The sequence below is a fragment of the Motacilla alba genome, chromosome 9 (assembly GCF_015832195.1).
Source record: "Motacilla alba alba isolate MOTALB_02 chromosome 9, Motacilla_alba_V1.0_pri, whole genome shotgun sequence".
NCBI lineage: Eukaryota > Metazoa > Chordata > Aves > Passeriformes > Motacillidae > Motacilla > Motacilla alba.
This window is the reverse complement of record NC_052024.1, coordinates 24375455-24394149: the sequence shown is the minus strand read 5'-3', so window position 1 is coordinate 24394149 and position 18695 is coordinate 24375455. Positions and strand designations below refer to the sequence as shown.

The 18695-nt window shown below is 46.3% G+C and overlaps 1 protein-coding gene across 1 annotated transcript in view; it reads left to right on the top strand.

Annotated features, from left to right (window-relative positions):
* Positions 1-18695, top strand: part of LEKR1 (leucine, glutamate and lysine rich 1) — a 36413-nt gene that overhangs the window by 843 nt on the left and 16875 nt on the right. The window contains exons 2-5 of the mRNA XM_038146463.1: positions 8754-8968; positions 12884-13003; positions 13420-13595; positions 15207-15392. Of these exons, the coding sequence (XP_038002391.1) occupies positions 8754-8968; positions 12884-13003; positions 13420-13595; positions 15207-15392 (697 nt within the window). The remainder of the gene's footprint in view (positions 1-8753; positions 8969-12883; positions 13004-13419; positions 13596-15206; positions 15393-18695) is intronic.

Below are 18695 nucleotides of genomic sequence, written 5' to 3'. Positions count from 1 at the left end.
TGTCATTGCAGGTGGGTTTTGGGGAACACCTGAGTCTGTGCCGGGGCTGTCACTGCAGGTGGGTTTTGGGGAACACTTCGCCCTGTGCCGGGGCTATCACTGCAGGTGAGTTTTGGGGAACACCTGAGTCTGTGCCGGGGCTGTCACTACAGGTGGGTTTTGGGGAACACTTCGCCCCGTGCCACTGTTGTCACTGCAGGTGAGTTTTGGGGAACGCCTCGCCCTGTGCCACTGTTGTCACTGCAGATGGGTTTTGGGGAACACCTCGCCCTGTGCCACTGTTGTCACTGCAGGTGGGTTTTGGGGAACACCTGAGTCTGTGCCACTGTTGTCACTGCAGGTGGGTTTTGGGGAACGCCTCGCCCTGTGCCACTGTTGTCACTGCAGGTGGGTTTTGGGGAACACCTCGCCCTGTGCCACTGTTGTCACTGCAGGTGGGTTTTGGGGAACACCTCGCCCCGTGCCACTGTTGTCACTGCAGGTGGGTTTTGGGGAACACCTCGCCCCGTGCCACTGTTGTCACTGCAGGTGAGTCTCAGGTTTCCCCCGTTCCGGCGTGTTTTGCTGCCGGGAGTTTGGAAGGACTGCAGAGCATGACGTGTTCCAGAGGAGTATCAACACACACGGGGACGGAACATTCCCCTTCCTCTCCCCTCGTGTCTTTGTGTGTTCTTTTGTTTGCGGGACAGATGATTGCCGGTGTAACAGCGCTGCTGTTTATATGGCTCAGTTTAGGAGGAGGCTGCACTCAAGTGGAACGCGAGTCACTTTTTGTAACACTATCAGGTTTTCACTCTGGCAGTACAACACCCAGCTGTCCTCATTCTTCGGTCTGCAGCTCATAATTGACAAGTCATTTAAAAGCTTTGTGTGCTCAGCCTGGAGAAATTCCTGGCTTAGTCCAGGAAACTGTTCGGACAATTTCTGAGATGATTTCTGAGAAATCAAGGATGGGTAAGATAGACAAAGAAAGGGAAAAGGAATGCTTAGCCTTAAAAAAGAAGAAGAGAAGAAGCTGTGGATCCCTTTCAGACTCGTGAGCAGTTGTTTTGGTAGCAGGAAGGATCCCACTAAGTTTGTTTATTTAGCAGTTAGTTTTTTAGCCCCAACGGGGTACAGTGGTGAGCAAAACTCAGTGTAAGCTTCTCACTGAAACAGTTGTACTGAACTGTTGAACGGGGGAATCCTCCTGGAGCTGGTTACTGCTTAATATTTCCTTTAATGACTTAAAGCTGCAGTTTGGTGGCACTTGAGCCTGGTTTATGTTGGGATCAGTTCCTGAGCAGTTCCTGCTCCACGTGCTAGGCGTATGCTGGCACAAGGAGGGAGCAGCAGCCTGGGCAGGCACAGAAATGCAGCGACATGAACTCTGTCAGCAGCAGTGTCAGTGGCTGCTGGTTACTGTTGAGCCAGGATCTTGGATTACGATAAGGAATACGCTGGTGCCAGTCGGGAAGGGGTGTGAGCACTCTGGGAACAGCATTAAACTCCATATTCCTAGGAAAAATGAGTCATTTAAAATTAATCCAATGCATCAATACAAAATCCATAATAGCCTCCTTGTCAGACTTAACAGTCTGCGGGCTGTAATCAGGTCATAAGCAGAATAATATGAACAAAGGGATGTTACAGAGAAAGAATCTATTGAATTAATAATTCAAATATCTCAATAATTGTAATAGGAATCACATGTGAAACTTGGGTCTCCAGGGCTGTTGAGGTTTTAGTTCTGAGCTGCAGGCTTTAAAAGTAATGGCGTGACTGATGGGAATTTAGAAAAGAGCAAAAATCGTAAAGAGCTTTAAAATCTTCTAAGAAAGGATAACAGAGCTGGGTTTGCTCATTCTGGAAAATACCTGAGGGCACAGTAACTGCTCACAGGAGGTGGTGGTTCATTTCCAGGTGCTAATGAGTCTTTTCCTCACATTTCTGGATGTGCTTTGGGTGACTGCTCCGAAACTCTGGAGCAGCTCTCCCAGGCTGTTGTGGAATTCTCCCAGTCACTTATTTGTCACTTCAACTTGTGTAGAGGATGGGGCAGGCAATCTCTGGAGATGCCACCAGTGCTGGCTACACCTTTAACAAAAAATCCTGCGCAGAAGACGCAGGATTTGCAGATATGGGCAGACTCCTGCTCCTGTCCCATCCTCCTCGTGCCACGTGTGAGCTCCAAGGCAGCGACAGCCCGGGATTTGGGATGAGAAAGTGCCGGGGTTTTACACGTGCTGGGCTGTTGCTCATCTCCTCCTCCGCTGGCTCGTGTTGTAGCTGCAGCAGCATGGTTACAAGGCACTACAAGTCATTCTCACCATTTCCTGCCCTTGTATCTCCCGTCCTTTCTGCACACATGTCCTCATTCCCTTGCCGTTCTCTGCTGCCCAGATTGTACAGCCTCTCCTTTGGAATCTCCCCGGCAGCCAGACGGGTGCCAGCTGTGGCTTGCTGTGCCCGACCAGCACGGGCTCCCAGGATGGGTGTGCAGGCCCAGGGAGCTCGTGGGGCTGGAGGGAGCCTTCAGGCTCTGTGGGTGCTGCCTCGAGTGAGGGGAGCTCCCTGGCCAGGCGCTTGGCATGGATGGATGGAGGGATGGAGGGATGGATGGAGGGATGCTGGAGGTTGGGTTGTGGCACTCACAAGGCATCCAGGAGCTGCCTCACAGGGCAGGCTGCAGAGCTCTTGTTTTCCTCTCCTTGGAGCTGCACAGGGTTTTATTTTAAAGGAAGTTTTAGTCTAGAGGGAAGGAGGTCTCTCAGCATTTTGTCAAGGGAATGATGTGAAGGGACTTTAGTTCTTCATGTTCTGATCTATTTTGCCTCAGAGAACTGTGTGAAAACTTTTACGTGTCCCTGCTTTCTTCTCTCCCTCATTCCTTCTTCTGCTCTCACACCCCTTTCACAGCATTGCGTGGAAGGAGGTTTCTCAGCATTTTGTTAAGGGAATGATAGCTGTGAAGGGACCTTGGTTCTTCATGTTCTGATCTATTTTGCCTCAGAGAACTGTGTGAAAACTTTTACGTGTCCCTGCTTTCTTCTCTCCCTCATTCCTTCTTCTGCTCTCACACCCCTTTCCCAGCATTGCATTTCACATTCATTGCAAGATGGGTGCTAAATGAAAAAAAGCCAGAATCAACAGGTGAATAAAACATCTACATGTCCATTATTAAAGTTTATAGCATTCTTTTGTATTTATAGTTTCATACTTATTGGGAACTAATTGTTAGTAAAGATGGAAATCAGTGGCTTTTAATGCCTACTTTTAATGTATTTACATAGAGTTTCTGCAAGCAAACTCAGCCTGAGAGGTGTCACAGAGCCCAGCAGGGACAGAAGGGAGTTAGTGTTTCCTTGACTCCAGTGTCATGGATGTGTATTTTTGGGGACTTCTGGTTTTGTTGCTTGGTTAATGTTTTATTTTGGTTTAATTTTTCCTCAAGGCTTTTATATTTCACCTTGGTAGTTGTTTGTTGCCAGTGGTAGACGAATCATTTTTTGTGCCTTTGGACTTTAATTAAAGTTCTGTGGGAGTGGAGGGAAATAGAAGGGAAGATGCAGCTTTGCACTGAGGATTTCCCTGAAACAGAAAACAGAACAGCAGCAGAATGACCCAAGTCCTCAAAGCACCAAACACAGTTATATTTAATTTCATATTTTATTTGGAAAAAAAAAAAGCTTTGTTACCATAAATCATAAAATTAATAGTGCCAAGATACCCTTAGAGATTGAGAGTTGTCTCAGGCATGGAGCTGAGGAGCTCGGGCCGGGCAGGAAGTCCGAGGCTGTTCCCCATGAGGACAGAATGTCCTGTGGTGTCCCCAGAGTATCGGGTACACCACAAGCAGCAAACTCGGAGCCTCCCCCACGTGTGCTATAGATTGGGCACAGTATGGGCTCTGGATGAGCACACCACGTCAGCTTTCCCTTCTGCTGCTGTCTGTGAACCCCACGTTGGGGTTTTCTGGTGAAGGGCTCTGGAACACAGAGTTCCAGCTCTGGTTAGGAGCCCACAAGCCTGTCCCGTCCACCAGGACAGCACAGCTCTGTGCTTGAGACCTGCTGCATCGGCGCCAGCAGGGATTTAAAAGCAGATAAATGTCCAGTTTGTGCCCTCCAGATAAGCGTGGTAGAATGGCAGAGCCCTCTCCAGCATCCTGCTGGCCTCCACCTTCTGGATTCTCCTGGAGGTGATGTCCCCCAGCTGCTCCAGGGCCCACTGAGGTTTTCAGCACTTGGCTGTGGAATTTGTGAAGTTTTGTGGTGTTGGGGTGTCAGGCTCCTGCTGGGAGTGTTCTGGGTGCTGGGGAGTGCTCTGGAAATGGGAGCAAATCCTGCAATGGTTTGGGTTGGAAGGGACCTTCAAGTGCCATGGGCAGGGACACCTTCCCTCATCCCAGGTGGCTCCAAGCCCCAGTGTCCAGCCTGGCCTGGGCACTGCCAGGGGTTGTGTCCAGATGGTTCAGTCTCTCCCTAAGGGACACTGCACACCCTCTCTAGCCAAGCTTTTCTCATCAGACCAGGGCTGTATTCTCTATATCCAAGGTTTTCTCACAAAACCGGGGTTGTGTTCACTACAGCCAAGGTTTCCCACCCTTTCTGCAGCCGGTGTCCAAGGTGCTGCTGGGACTGGAGGGACTGGAATCTCCTCACCTCCCTCCTGGGTTGCAGCCAGGAGGGCCTTCCTGACAGTCACACCCAGGGGTGCAGAGCTTACTCAGGCACAGCTCTGCTTCACAATGGGCTAAATCACCCTTGCCTGCTGGGTTTTGTCATCAGATGCTTCGTGGCAGCCCTCGGGTTGAGTTCTCGGCTGGAACGTGCCCTGACGCATCCCAGGGAAGGTGGGGAGCTCAGGCAGGGGTGCCACCCTGTGCTGGTGTTTGCAGTGAGTGTGACAATGCGTGAGGATTCAATATTCTGCTTTTTTCCTCCCGGCTGCAGTGGGCTCAGCTACCTGAGCTCCCGCTGCTATTTCCTGTCGTGACACAGGGATTTTCCCAGGGCACGTTTTGAATGAAGCAACCTCCTGGTTTTACTCCCAGCCTGTTTCTCCGCTGTTCGTGTGTTCAAAGCAAGCACAGGGATTTTTATTTTGCAACTGTGATTTTATGGGCCGGGAGCAAATAATGATGTGAGCAGTGTGGCTCAGCAGTACCATCTGTAGTGCTTTGGGGTAGATGCTGATTGAAAACTTGGCTCATAATACACTTGGTTTCTTTTAAAAGAAGTGAAGTTTCTACTGAGACCTTTTAAAAAATCTTTCTTTGACTAAGGCAAATATAAATTTCAATCTGGTACCTCCTCATTTTGTATACACATCAAAAAGACTCCCCTTTCTTCCTCAAAAATCAATGGTGTGGTTTGAGTCATCATTTCTTTTTGTGCAGTAGGGATTGACTGGTGTGTCAGAAGAGGGACAGACAGGATGAGAGACATGAAAATAATGTGGGAGAGGAGTGAAACAAAAAAGAAAGTAAAATTGGGTAATAAGGTAGAATAAATCAACATGCAGAAATAATTTAAGACTACCCAGCTGCAGCATAAGGATTATTTATTTTTTCTTGACTTTTCTGTTTTCAGCTACAAGTTTAATTTAGACAAATAGAGAGTTCTTTGGTTTTGACCAGTCCTTGCTGAAGCAATCTCAGTCCTGACAGATCCACCAAGGCAGCAAGAGCTGTGGACCAAGGAGCACAGGGTGTTGTGAGGAATTTCTCCATGGAAAGGGCTGTCCAGCCTGGCCCAGCTGCCCGGGGCAGTGATGGGGTCCCTGTGCCTGCGGGGGTTTCTCAGCCCTGTGGGTGCTGTGGGCTGGTGGCACTCCATGCTCTCGGAGGGCTTTTCCAACCTGAGCAGTTTGAGGCTTCTGTGATGAGTGATCCCAAAGCCTGGCCAAATGAGAGAGGAGCTCACTCTTCTAAACAGGGATCCAGCTCTCCATCGTGGGATGTTTGTGGGTGGAATGTGAAATTCCAGAGGAGAGGGGTGGTGGTGCACGAGCTGACACACCCTGGAGTTACTTGGTCAAGTTCAAGTGGTACAAATTCCTGTCTCATCATTCAAAAGGCTAAAAATGGTCCAGACCACCAATTTCTTTTCTTCTTTTCCTTCCAGCTTATGCTCTACAGATGAAACTGAGTCAGACAGATGTAATTTGAGTGATTATCCCTCTTGGCTCAGTCCTCCCCTTGCCTTGGTAGCTAAAGAAATCTTTGTAACCAGGGGATAATATTTCCTTCCAAAGCTAACTGCAGAGTGGAAACTGTTCCCCCAGATGCTTTACAGCATCTGTGCATCACTCACAACTGTAGCTCAAAGTCTTGTGGACAAATATCTTCCCAGATCAAGCACTTTGTCCTCAGCAAAAGTGGTTTTTTAATTCCTAATTGATTTTTTCTGTTCACTGCTTGTCCTCAGTGCTCACTCAGGACACGCAAGTCCCCTTTCTACTCAGAGCTCTGATAGTTCCCTTTTCTGTTCCTTCCAAACTGTTTTTCCTCTGATTTTTTCCCGCTCTGAAGTTAAGATGACAGCAGTGTTTTTATCAAATGGAAACAGTGAAATACGGAATCTGAAACCATGAATTTGTATTTAGTACACATCCTTTGTGGTTACTCAGCAGTCTCCCTGTTCCAGGAAAGGTAATTTGTAAGCACAAGAACTGATGAGTTTGTTTCCTACACATTTCATGTAATGGTTGCTCAACTTTGGTGTCTAAGAGACAAGGTCTAGTGGAGCTTTTCTCCTGGAAAAAACATTTATTTATAAGGCTGCCAGGGGGTAGGGATAGGTGGGATATTGGATTTCTTGGGTCAGATGGGATTTGGGCAGGAATTGTTCCCTGTGCAGACGGGCAGGCCCTGGCACAGGGTGCCCAGGCAGTGCATCCCTGGCAGTGCCCAAGGCCAGGCTGACATTGGAGCTTGGAGCCCCTGGGACAGTGGGAGGTGTCCCTGCCATGGCAGAGGTGGCACTGGATGGGCTCTAAGGTCCTTCCAACCCAAACCCTTCTGTGATTCCATGAGAGAGAAACCTTGGATTTAGGATGGGAGTTCAGATCAGTGCCTTCCTTCCTTGCTTTATTCACTTTGATCTGGGTCCTGGTAATTTTCCAGGTATCCTGGATGGATGTGCTGGGTTTAAACTAACTGTGGCTGGCATCACTCAGCGTGTGCCAAATCCATTCCTGGTGCCAGGGATCTGTTCCATGAATTAAGGTGGATATTTGGAAGCTGTTCAATCTGTACACTTACTGCAGTGCTTGCAGGCTAATTATTAATGTGCAGAGCAAGGTCCTGATTCACACAGAATTTCCTATACTGTGATGTTTTGACTCTGTAGCAAATACTGTAAAAATCCAACCTGATCAGGAATCCTCCCAGATTTTCATTTCACCTGAGGAATGGATGGGAAGGCGAGCACTTCCAGCTGAGCCCAGACAGGGAGTATTTGTTGTTCTATGACTTCATTTATTTTGACATTCAGTAACAAAGCTGACTTTGAAAACGAAGAAGTTTTGGTACTTGCACAAACCCTTTCCAGTTCAGACCCCTGGTGCTTCTATCTTGTTTTTGGTGGGAGAAGCAGTGAAAGTGCTCAGCTGTGTGTGTGAGCAGCAGCAGTGGCTGTGCTGCACGGAGCACCGTGTCCTCTCTGTGATAAACCCCCTCCTGTGCTCCCTGCACAGCTCGTTTTGTGCTTTTCCAGTGCACTCATTCCAGTGCTTTGGAACTTCGGGGTACTTATCCCGAAGAACAGTTTCAGGTTTCCAAGCACAGACTGCAGCTGCCAGGAAAAATAAACTTGCATTTTCGGCTCCTCCAGAGCAGCTGTAACCAGGGGAATTTAAACTGGAGCAACATTAAGAAATGGGGAAACAAAGCTTGTCTAGGGCGCCCTGAAACAATGTTTATATCAAATTATATTTAAACTCCTAGAGGTTGTTGTATGAGTCTTTAATTTATAATTTTTGAAAGCTCTTTTCTTTCCTCTCAGTAGGGTTTCTGTTTATCCCAATGTCTCAAAACATCATTTTTTTTCTTCTGCTGTAAAACAAAGTTTCTTAATTGGACTTAAACTATTTGAACAGGTGTTTGCATGTTCCCTGCTTCAAGGTTAATAACCAGATCCGTTGGAAAAGTCTGTTTCCCAGCTTAATACACGGCCTTTCCTTTTGATGGGTGTTACATGCTCTGTGTTTTGTCATCAGTCCTGAGTCCTTCGTTCCTGGCAAAGGGGTTACAGATTCCACAGCACCCCGGTGCCATGGACACCACATCAGCATCACCCATGAATTATTTTTGTGAAGAGTGTGGATTACCTCACTTTATTCACTCTCCCTCATCTTGCCTGCTTCGCTTGGATATGAGTTGTCGGAAACGCAGGGAAATAACATTTATCTGGTAACCCCAGATTCATTAATGAAATAGCTTTATAAACCACAGCATTTCATTTTCCATTAATACCTCCAACCTAACTCAGAAGTACTTTAGCATTTCAGTGGGAGCTCCCACATATCAAATTGATGGATCTTGGGAAGTTGCCAGGAAGGAAAAGTGCTGCTCTAGCTGGGGTTCATTTTGCTAATGAAGATTTTTGTCTTTATTTGCTAAAGCAACAACATCATCTGATCTTAAATGTTCCAGAGCAGCAAATGGTTGAAATTGTTTGGATTTATTATTATTTCTTAGCGTGACTGAGGGGTTTTTTTAGCTGAACCTGTTTCTCTGAGACACTCTGAAGCATTTTCTCTCTTTGTAGATGTCCCGGGACCAGACAGTGTGCAAATACTGCGGAGTCAGCTACCTGACACTCCACGAGTTCAAGGTGATGGAAGACAAAGTCAAAGCAATGGAGAAGGAGATTAAAGTTTATAAGGGAAGCCTGGAACGGGAGCAGAGGCTTCAGGCAGAATTGAAGGCTCTTCACCACGACCTTGAGCGCTGTCGGGCTGAGAGCGAATCCAAAACAGAAAGGTCAGAGCACATCATCTCCTCTGGTGATCCTCTCCTGTGTGTGGCAGGGAATTTCAGCCCAGAGCAGCTTAAAATACAAATGACATTTGTCTGTCTGTTCTCAGATGGCCCATACACGCTGTAATACTTGATTTAAATCATCTTTCACCGTGTCCTGTGGAAGCAGGTTCACAATTCCTGAGCAGCTTAGGAGCAGTCAGTATGGGAAGGTGAAGGAAAGGCCAGAAGGCACTCAGAGGGATTTCCCCTGCACACACTCCCCAAGGGAAATGGTGAATATCTCATCTTATCATCTTGTAATAAATCTCTAATATTCCAAAAGGAATTCCACAGGACTGGGAGTGCCACAGGTCTGAAATTTGGGCCGGTTGTCTCAGTGAAGAATTCCCAGTGTCCTTCCCTGGCAGTCTCAGGATTCCCTCTCTGCAGGGCTGCTACAGAATCCTAAAGCAGTGAGGAACAGTTTGGGAAATGCCAGGGGCATTTTGCTTCACCAACAGGAGGTTTCAAATCCTGACAGATTTGGGAAGGCCCCAGTTACAGGGGGAGTTTTGTACCATAAAACTCCAGTAATTAATGATGGATCTCAGAGCCACATTTGGATTTTCAGAGCACAGTTAGGATCTTCAAGTGTGTTCTTTCAGCTCATGCTTACAGAGTCTGTATCCTTTTCCATGCACATATTTTGGAATCTACTGTTATAGTCCATTAATTGATTACAGTAGGACTATAAATAATTGATGTTTATAGTCAATTAATAAAAGATACTTAATAAAAATGCAGTTTGCTCGAGTTTGCTACTGAAGGATTGAAGCTTCCAGAAACTCCTGGGTCATTTTTGGCTCATCTGACTCAAACAGACAGAAGTTTTTTTGTAAGGATGAGGTTCTAATTTTAATTATCAGCTCAGTTTGACTTTTGGGGTCCCCAGGAGGGGTGTTCCTTGTGTGACTGCCTCACACCCAGGGATGTAGAGCTGAAGGTGCTCTTGAGATTGGACTGCAGTGCTTTGGAAACCTGCTTTGTTTGGGAGAATCACTCAAACACTGTTGAAAAATTAATTAATGGATTTGGTTAGGCTTTTGCTTGCTAATATTACTAATAAAAGATTTATTTTAGAGCACAAGTTCCTGCAAAGTGAACAAAATGCATTTATCTTGTAGGTTACTCATAATGTTTCTTGCAATATCTTTTTAATTTAAATTTAACATCTTCCACCCCTCCTTCCCAATATTTAATATTTTCTGTGGTTTAATATCTATTTTTAAAGCTTGTTTGCTCCTTGTCGCTTTAACGAGCCTGGCTGGCAGCTCTGGTGGCAGTGTGTGAGCAAATGCACTGACAGCACATTCTTCTTGTTGAGGATCACTTGCCAGAGCTAAACTTTAAATTTTCATCGAGCTGACTTTTGTAGTAAAGCTGGAACAGTTAATAAAATTTTTATCTCTGCACTTCTCTCCCCTAAGGCTCCGCTTGATTTAAAAGCTGCTGAAATCAAGTGGGATACTTGCAGTAGGTTTCCATTCCAGCCATAAATCAACCATTGTGCCTTGTTAAGAAACTTGGCTGAATTTTCCTTATCTTCTCCTTGCTGTCCTGGGCCTCTCTGACCACCTTGTGCTGTGCCATGAGCTATTCAGCATCCTGGGTCTGCCCAGGCTGACAAATCACTGCTCCCAGAAGCCAAACATGCCTCTTTCTTACTTTTATCTCTGCTAGACCAAGGGATTGGATGTCTTATCAGTTGCAGACTGTTTCAGGTTTCTGTTCCCTCTAGGTTCAGCTCTTCCTGTTGGTTAACCTTGGAAGCCACCTGGGAGTTTGCCTGTCCTTAGGTGCCTTTCCTTTGGGATCCTGGCAGGAGAAGGGGAACAAACTGCACTGATCCCACTCAGCTCTCCAACCTTATTCTGTGTTAAAATCACTTCAGTCTTGATAATTAGTTGAATTATCATTAATTTAATTAGCAAAATTCAGCCGCATCCAGTAAAATGTAAATGTAGAAGAGATGTAAATGCTCAAGATGTCCCCAAGTGCCACATCCACACATATCTTGAACGCTTCCAGGGGTGGTGACTTCACCACTTTGTGAACTGAAAATGAGCAGCTCCTGGCTGTGAAATGAAAGTGAGCAGCTCCCAGAGTTTCATGGCAGTGAAAACGCTGGGGTGGAGCTTTCTTTGGGCAGAGTGGTGCAGGCTCCCGTGTGCCTCCCGTGCTGGCTGGCAGTGCCGCTGCTGCTCCATCCCACCGCGACCCTGCCGGGACGGTTCCTGGAGAACTGGAGCTGCTCCTCCTGCTGTGGGACACTCAGGGTGTTTGCAGCTGGCTTTTCTGTGCTCTTCTGCCCCTGTCAGCTCTGCCCCGCTCCCGAGGACCCCTCCTGTGCCCCCAGGAGCACGGGGGGATGCCAGCGTGGCTGGGAATGCTCGCTGTGGGACGGGCTGAGACCGGCATGTTCCCACCATTCAAAATGCCAGCTTTTAACCATCCTTGGACTCTCCCTTGGTGCTAAAAACCTCCAAAATAACGGATTTATTTTGCTTCCTTCTGATGGTAACAGCCAAGTGCAACTGCCTTGCCTTTTCCAGGGGCTCTTGAGTGTGTGACTGAGCAGGACATGCTGGAAACATCCCTTTCATGTCAGCTCTGGAATGGAAAGAGGAAGAAAATGTGTCTCTCCAGGTTTACCAGTTTCTTTTTAATCCAAAAGATCTTCAGATACTCCCCATTGTAGAACAAGAATGGATAACGAGCATCTGGCTCTGCCTGGCTCCCAGAGTTTGGATTTGTTATTGGGCAGTGATAAATCACTGGTTTATTTTCCTCAGCTGCAAACGTAGATTTGAATTCCTGTAGCTGTTTAGGCAATGGATTTTTTTTTTTTCTTGTGAGTGACAACAGTTCTGCTCCCAGCCACAATCCAACAGATTTTCTCTCTCCCCTCCTGCTCTCCACCTCCTGGAAATTTGCAGGTAGCCATGGGTAAAATGTCCTAAAAATGTAATGCCAGCAATGTCTTCTTGTCTTTTTCTTTTTTTTTTTTTTTTTTCCCCAGGGTTCACAATTGAGCCCCAAAAACTTGCTTTTAACTTGCTTTTTAACCCCCAGAAGTTCAGTTCAGATTTTGTCAGAGCTCTGCAGATCCAGGTTTCTTAACCAGGACTAATATTTTTTTAAATGTGCATTTTGGTGCTGAGCTGTGTGATAACAGCAACTAATGCACTGCCATAGTTTGGTTTAATTTTTATATGTTTTCAGCATAAATCACTCTCATTCTCTTCTGCTGTTTAAAATTGAAGCCAAGGCTGATGTAGTGCTTCTGCCAGCCTTTGGTTTTGTAGAATTCTTGTCTATTCAAACATTACTTATTTACTTGTGGCAATGAGTCACCAGGAGACAAATAGATCATTTTCTCTGTGTGAGCAGTAGGTGTTGAAAGCTTAAACAGGGGCTGGTTTTTAACAGTTGCTTGTCACTGGAGTGGTATTTTTGGGGCTGGAAGGCCTCTTCAGGATGGTTATCTCCAGAAAACAGCTGGGGCTGATGTGCTGTGTGGGATTGTTCCTCACATGTACCACAGGAAGGGAATTGGATTCAGCTCTTATATTCCTGCGCAGTTCCAGTCATTTCCTGACAATTATGGGAGCAAGTGCTGAACTGTTGAAAGAGCAGTGTTTAAACTGTGTTTATTTACACGGGGATAGCTGTGCCTGAAAAACAAACTGGTGCTGCAAAGAAAAGTTCCCAAGGTAAATGTTAGAGGTGAAGAACACCTTGAGGGGGATGGTTCTGGGGGTGTTTGCTGTGCCTGGGGCCAGCACAGAGCTGGCTCCTGCCCTGAGAAAGCTGAAACCAAAGTTGGAGGTTGATTACTGCTGCAAACAACTCTGATTATTTTATTTATGTCTGTAGGATAAAAACCCTGACAGTGGAACTGAAAACCAAGCAGGAGGAGATGAAAACTGTGAAAGCTGATTTGCAGTATTTCCAGGAGGAGAAGGAAGCTGCCTACAAGCAGTCACAGGTGCTCAGGTGAGAACCCAAAAAGAAATGCTGATGTTGGAAATGCTCTATTTCTTACACAAATATTGTTTATAAAGATTCACCATGAACCTGGGCATACAGTCATTTAAACAGGATTACTCTGATTTCTCAATTAAAAATGATTGTACAATTTCCTGTACTGGATTTTGAAATGATGAAACCATCCCAGTTCTCTTCATTTATGTAGAAAAGCTCTAAACATTTAGATTGGGAAACTTGTAATTCATATATTCAACACTGAATTATAATTATAATTCAGATATTTCATACACTGAATTATTGTAACCCAATGCAGTATAAATTACCAGATAATGGGAACGTAGTTGTCAAGTTTAGTCCAATTCCCAAGTTTTATTTATAGAATAATTTATAAATATTCATCTGGTATATTTTCTTTCTTGCAGAACTACCTTGGAACACCATTGCTCCACCCTGAACAAGGCTGTCTCACTGTTCCCTTTCATTAGAAGTGAATTAGACAGCATTAAAGAGGTCATCTCCACCAACATGGAGAACTTTGCTGCCATGAAGGAAGAGATTTTTCGGCAAATAAAAGCCATGAGCAAAGAAGCTCTGACAGGTAAAGCATCCTGCAACCATTTTGGGCAAGAGAAAAAAGGATCCTCCAGGGGGCTGGTGCAGCATCCTTGTGGGAGCTGCTGGAGTGTCCTGCAGTGCTGCCCCCAGGCTGGACAGGCTGCCCCCCTTCCCTTCCACTGGCAAGTGAAGAGAAAGAGGAAGACAGTGAAGGTGGTGGAATACAATCTTGTTGTTAATTGTCCAACTTATGTAGAACATCTCTGAGGGTAAAATTCAAAGAATTGGTCCATTTTGAATGCAGGACCAGCAAGGACTTCTGGAGCAAAACCCACACCCAACAGCAGCAGCTCTCCCTGCTCCCATTCCTGGGTGAGAACAAGCTCTGCCCTCCTTATCTGAGGGGTCCTTGGGCCTGCAAGGGGCATGGAGCAGCCCTGGGCTGGCCATAATTCCCTGGCCCCAGGCTGCTTCCTGCTCCCACACGGAGCTGGGAGCAAGGACAGCCAGGGCTTGTTCAGGAGGGGCCGTGCCAGCCTCAGGCTGAGCCTCGGATACCATTTGTGCTGAGGCTGGCTTCACTGAAAACAGTGTGCAGTGGGGCAATACAGACTGCAGCAGCCAGAGCTTCCCGGCTGCCCTGAGCCCAATTTACAGCTTTAAAGCCTCCAGAAATAATAATCAGACATATTCCTTGCCTAGTAGTTTTTCAGTGTGGATGAGTGGATGAGCTGCTGTTTCACTGAATCACCAAATCACAGAATGTCCTGAGGTGGGGGAATCCACAAGGATCCAGTCCAGCCCCTGGCCGTGCACAGGACATCCCAAAGCTGCCAGTGCTGCCCAGATGAACCTCAGTTTGGTCAGGGCTTCGAGGGCAGCCTGGGGGATGTGCATCTCCCACCTCCCCCTGTCCCTGTGAGCTCCAGAGCAGATCCACAGCTCCAGGGAATCCCTGCGTGCCTGGAGCAGCCCGGGAGCCCTGGAGCTGATTGCACAGCAGCTGCCCAGCAGCAGTGAATTCCTCAGTGATTGCTTTGTTCCCGCTGGGAAGGGCTCTGTGCCCGCAGAGGGTGAACCCCCTGAGACACGGAGCCAGCACCAGCAGCAGCGGGGGCCCTGGGCCCCCAAGGGCTCCTGCCTGCTGCAGGTGTGAGCCCAGGACATCCCTCCCTGATCTTCCCTGCTGTAGGAACAGTGAGCTGCAGTGTCCGTGTGACACAGGAAGGTTCCTGTGTCCTGTGTTCTCCCTCCCTGGGCTCATTCCCTGCCTGCTGCAGGCTGGGCGGAATGGCAGCACGTGTCCCTGCAGGCATCTTCAGCCTCAGAGGGACCCACACATTTCAAGGCTTCTTTTCTGGAGTATTCCTTGTTCTGTTTGTTGTAGTACTCCCAATGTACAGAGGATCTGTGTGGAAGCAGGAGGGGAGCCTTTCTTACATGGGCTCTGCATCCCTCATCCAACATTTCCCCCTTCAGACTAGTGCCACACCAGGAGTATCACACCCATCCTCAAATCCAGCTTTCCACGTCAGAACTATTTAGCCCCACTTCTTTTTGCTGGCCTGTGGGTGCCATTTAAAAGCTTTGATGTTCTTGTTCACGATTAACATACAATAGCCACAGTCTACATGGATTTGTTTTGCCTCCTCAGAAATCCCCAAATTGAACCAAAGATTGGCAAAATCCCAGCGGGAGAACGAGTGTCTGCAGGAGAAGGTCAAACACCTCACCGAGGTGGCTGACACAGTGGAGCTGAAAAGCCAGCAGCTCCAGACTTCCCTTCAGCAGGGGAACGAGCTGCAGAGTCGGTGCCGTGAGCTGCAGAAGGAAACTCTGGGTAAGAGAAGTTTTTCATCTTTTCTAGCAAAAATCCCAGGGGGAAAAAAAAAATGTTTTTAAAAGCACCAAAGTTGTGGTTGTTGCTGTGGAAAGACTCAACAGGCCAGAATAAAAGGTGGGTGTCTGCAGTCAGAAGGGGGGAGTGTGATTCCAGGGAGTCTGGAGCCCTGCTGGGAGCACCAGGCAGCTGGCAGGGAGGCAAGTGAAGAAAAAGAGGAAAATCATGAAGCTGGTGGAATACAATCCTGCTGGTAATTGTCCAGCTTAAGTAGAACATCAGGCTCTGGGGGTAAAATTCAAAGAATTGGTCTCATTTTGAGAGCAGGACCAGCAAGGACTGCTGGCTCTCGGAGCAGGAGTGAAAAGCAGGACAGGCCAGGCCAGGCTTTTTTCTGAGTCATTAAACAGCAGACTCTAATGATCTGCCCTTGATTGTGTCTCAGGAAGCAGAGAATGCTCTTGAAAAGGGTGACAGCACTTGAAATGACACCCTGGGAGCTCACTACAAAACTCACTACAAAAGGCTTATTTGGTATTGTGGGTTTTAGGGTAGTTAGGATAAGGATGAGAGAGGCAGAAATTTTGATTCTATGTTTCAGAAGGCTGGTTTATTATATTCTGATATATATTATATTAAAAATGCCACACTAAAACTATACTAAAAGAACAAAAATATATTAAAAAAAACTTATAACTAATTAAAAATTTTAAATTAGTTATATCCTTAATTGGTTATTAAATAAAAACACTCAACAAAAACTATTAAAAAACCCACCTATTACATTCCACAATAACAAATAATAATTATTTACATTTTGAAGCTGAGACCTCTCAGCTTCTCAAAAAAATCTTAAAAAGATTTTCATAAAATATCATAACTCCAGGGTATCTCTTGGATCTCTTTTGCCTTGCATTCACAGCTCTGGCTCAGAGGTATTTGAGGACCCTGGGGACACCTGTGAGGTTGTGCAGTTCCAGGCAGGGTTTGGAGTCCCCAGGCTGGCACAGCAGTCCCCAGCTGCCCTGTGCTCAGCGTGGGGACACGCTGACAGCAGGAGGTCACAGGGATGGCCCCTGCACTGCTCCTCCAGCACCTGTGCAAACAGCAGCTGTGAGATCCCAGCCCTGAGTCACCAGCCCCTGGTGCTGAGCGTGGCCATGGCACTCACTGTGAGATTGTAAGAACAGAATAATATCTATTAATGTTCAATTGGTTTATTTTTATAACAACACTGCTAAAAAGTTACAGCAAAGGCATCTTCTGTCTCTGTAGAAATAATGAGGAGCAGTGGACATAAATCTCACCAGGTGATGTCTCACACTCTGAAATAGATGGGTTAGCATCATAACATCAAACACTTGTATTGCTGTGCTCATGTGTTGGGAAAACTGCCCTTAGCTGAGTCCCTTTTCCCTCTGCTTCCTCCAGAGTTTGCTGCAAACAGGGAGTTCAGGCTTTCTCCATGAGCATGGCAATCAAACACTTCCATTTTCAGCTCTGCCCCCTTGAACTCCGTGCAGAACTGCCTTGTTTTTATCTTAAAAGAAGTCTTTGCAGTCTCTGTTTTATTATATATTTTGAAGGTTGTTCAATGTGTTCCATATTTTTGGGGGGCCTGCATGGCTTCTTGGGTCTTCTGAAAACCTGAATTTGCTTCCCTGAATGGGCACATTGCATCAGCCCATCACAATTAATTATCACAGAATCCTGGAGTGCTTTGGGTTGTGGGGAACTTTAAAGCTCATCCCATTCCACCCCTGCCGTGGGCAGGGACACCTTCCACTGTCCCAGGTTGAAAATTTGCAGCAGAATATAAAACAACTGAGATTTTATGTTTTTGCAGGAGAAAACATAGCTAAAACCACAGCTAATTCCATATATGGAATTCATACAGAATATTAGGACCCTGCAAAGTCCTAATGATGAGCAAAAATACCATCTGAGCTGGCTGATGTTTTATGTGAGACATTTTAAGACTGATTAATAAAATATAGCAGTCACTTGCTAATAAATGAGTTATTAAGAAGCAGTAAAACGTTTGATGTGGGTATCCAGAAGGAGGTTTCAAGGCTGGAAAGCTGCTGGCTCAGGCATTTGGATTCCACCCTTCCTGAATGGATCAGTAAAACACAAATCCAGGAGGATTTCAAGGGGTCTGCCTCTAGGGAACACATTGCTGGATCAGGGTAATAAACCCAGTTAATCACTGCTGATAAAAATGGTTCTCTTTGAAACACCAAACAGGGCTTTTTTCATGAAACAATCATTAAATATGAAATGAGTTTGCCATTGTATTAAAGTAAATGAGTGGGAACAAACAACATCTTACTGGAAATCAGTTCCAGGGAGTGGATTTGTCCTGTCCAAAGTGGGGTGTGGGAATCAGCCACATCCTGAGTGTCCTTGCTTTGGGGGAGCTTGGGGTTTTGCCTTATTTGGCTTTTTTTCCTCCCACAAACTACTCCAAAGTCCCTCTTTGAAATAATTTGACACTCCAAAAATCATTAAAAACTACCAGGATTTGTGATTTACATGTTTTTAAAGGATTTTCCTTTCTACAACCAACATTTTGAAGATTCTTCTGCTGCTTATTTCTCACAGAATTGTAAACTCATGATTATTTCACATCACAGCAGGCATTTGCAAGAGCAGGGAGCAAGCAGTTGTTTCTTCTGAGTTTTTTTGCCCTCATGCTTGTGGAGGCTTTCTGGAGAGTCCCTTTGCAGGGGATTTGTGGGGTCAGTTGGATTGCTGGCTTCAAGGCTCTTTTCAGCCTCACAGAGCATCACCCAGTTAAGGCAGGTGACAGGTCTTGACAAATGCTCAACACAGGGTAAGGTGTGCTGGGTGATTGTCTAATCAATCAGACTCCCCAAATCAAAAATCAATAATGCTGATAGTGTGTCTGTGCTCTTAGTGCAGGGCTGCAGTAGCACGGGCTCCTAAAAAACTTCTGCTTTCATTTTATTACCAGCTAGATCCTTTACTTAATCACAAATAAAAAAATCATTTTTCTTCCCCAAAGTCCCAGTGGTTTTTCTTTAGCTGATGGCAGCTCTGGCCTTGCTCTGGATGGGTTGAAATTGCTGCTGATGCTCCCAAAATCTGAATTTTCCTGCTCCACAGGCTACTTCAGCTCCCAGTCTAAACCTGGTGGTGTGCTGCCGTGATGAGGCTGAGGGAGATGATGGAAAACTGCAGGCAGCTGGGGAGGAGAGGGAATGTTAGCCCTCCTGATGGAGAGGAGAGGGAATGTTAGCCCTCCTCATGGACAGGGAATGTTAGCCCTCCTCATGGACA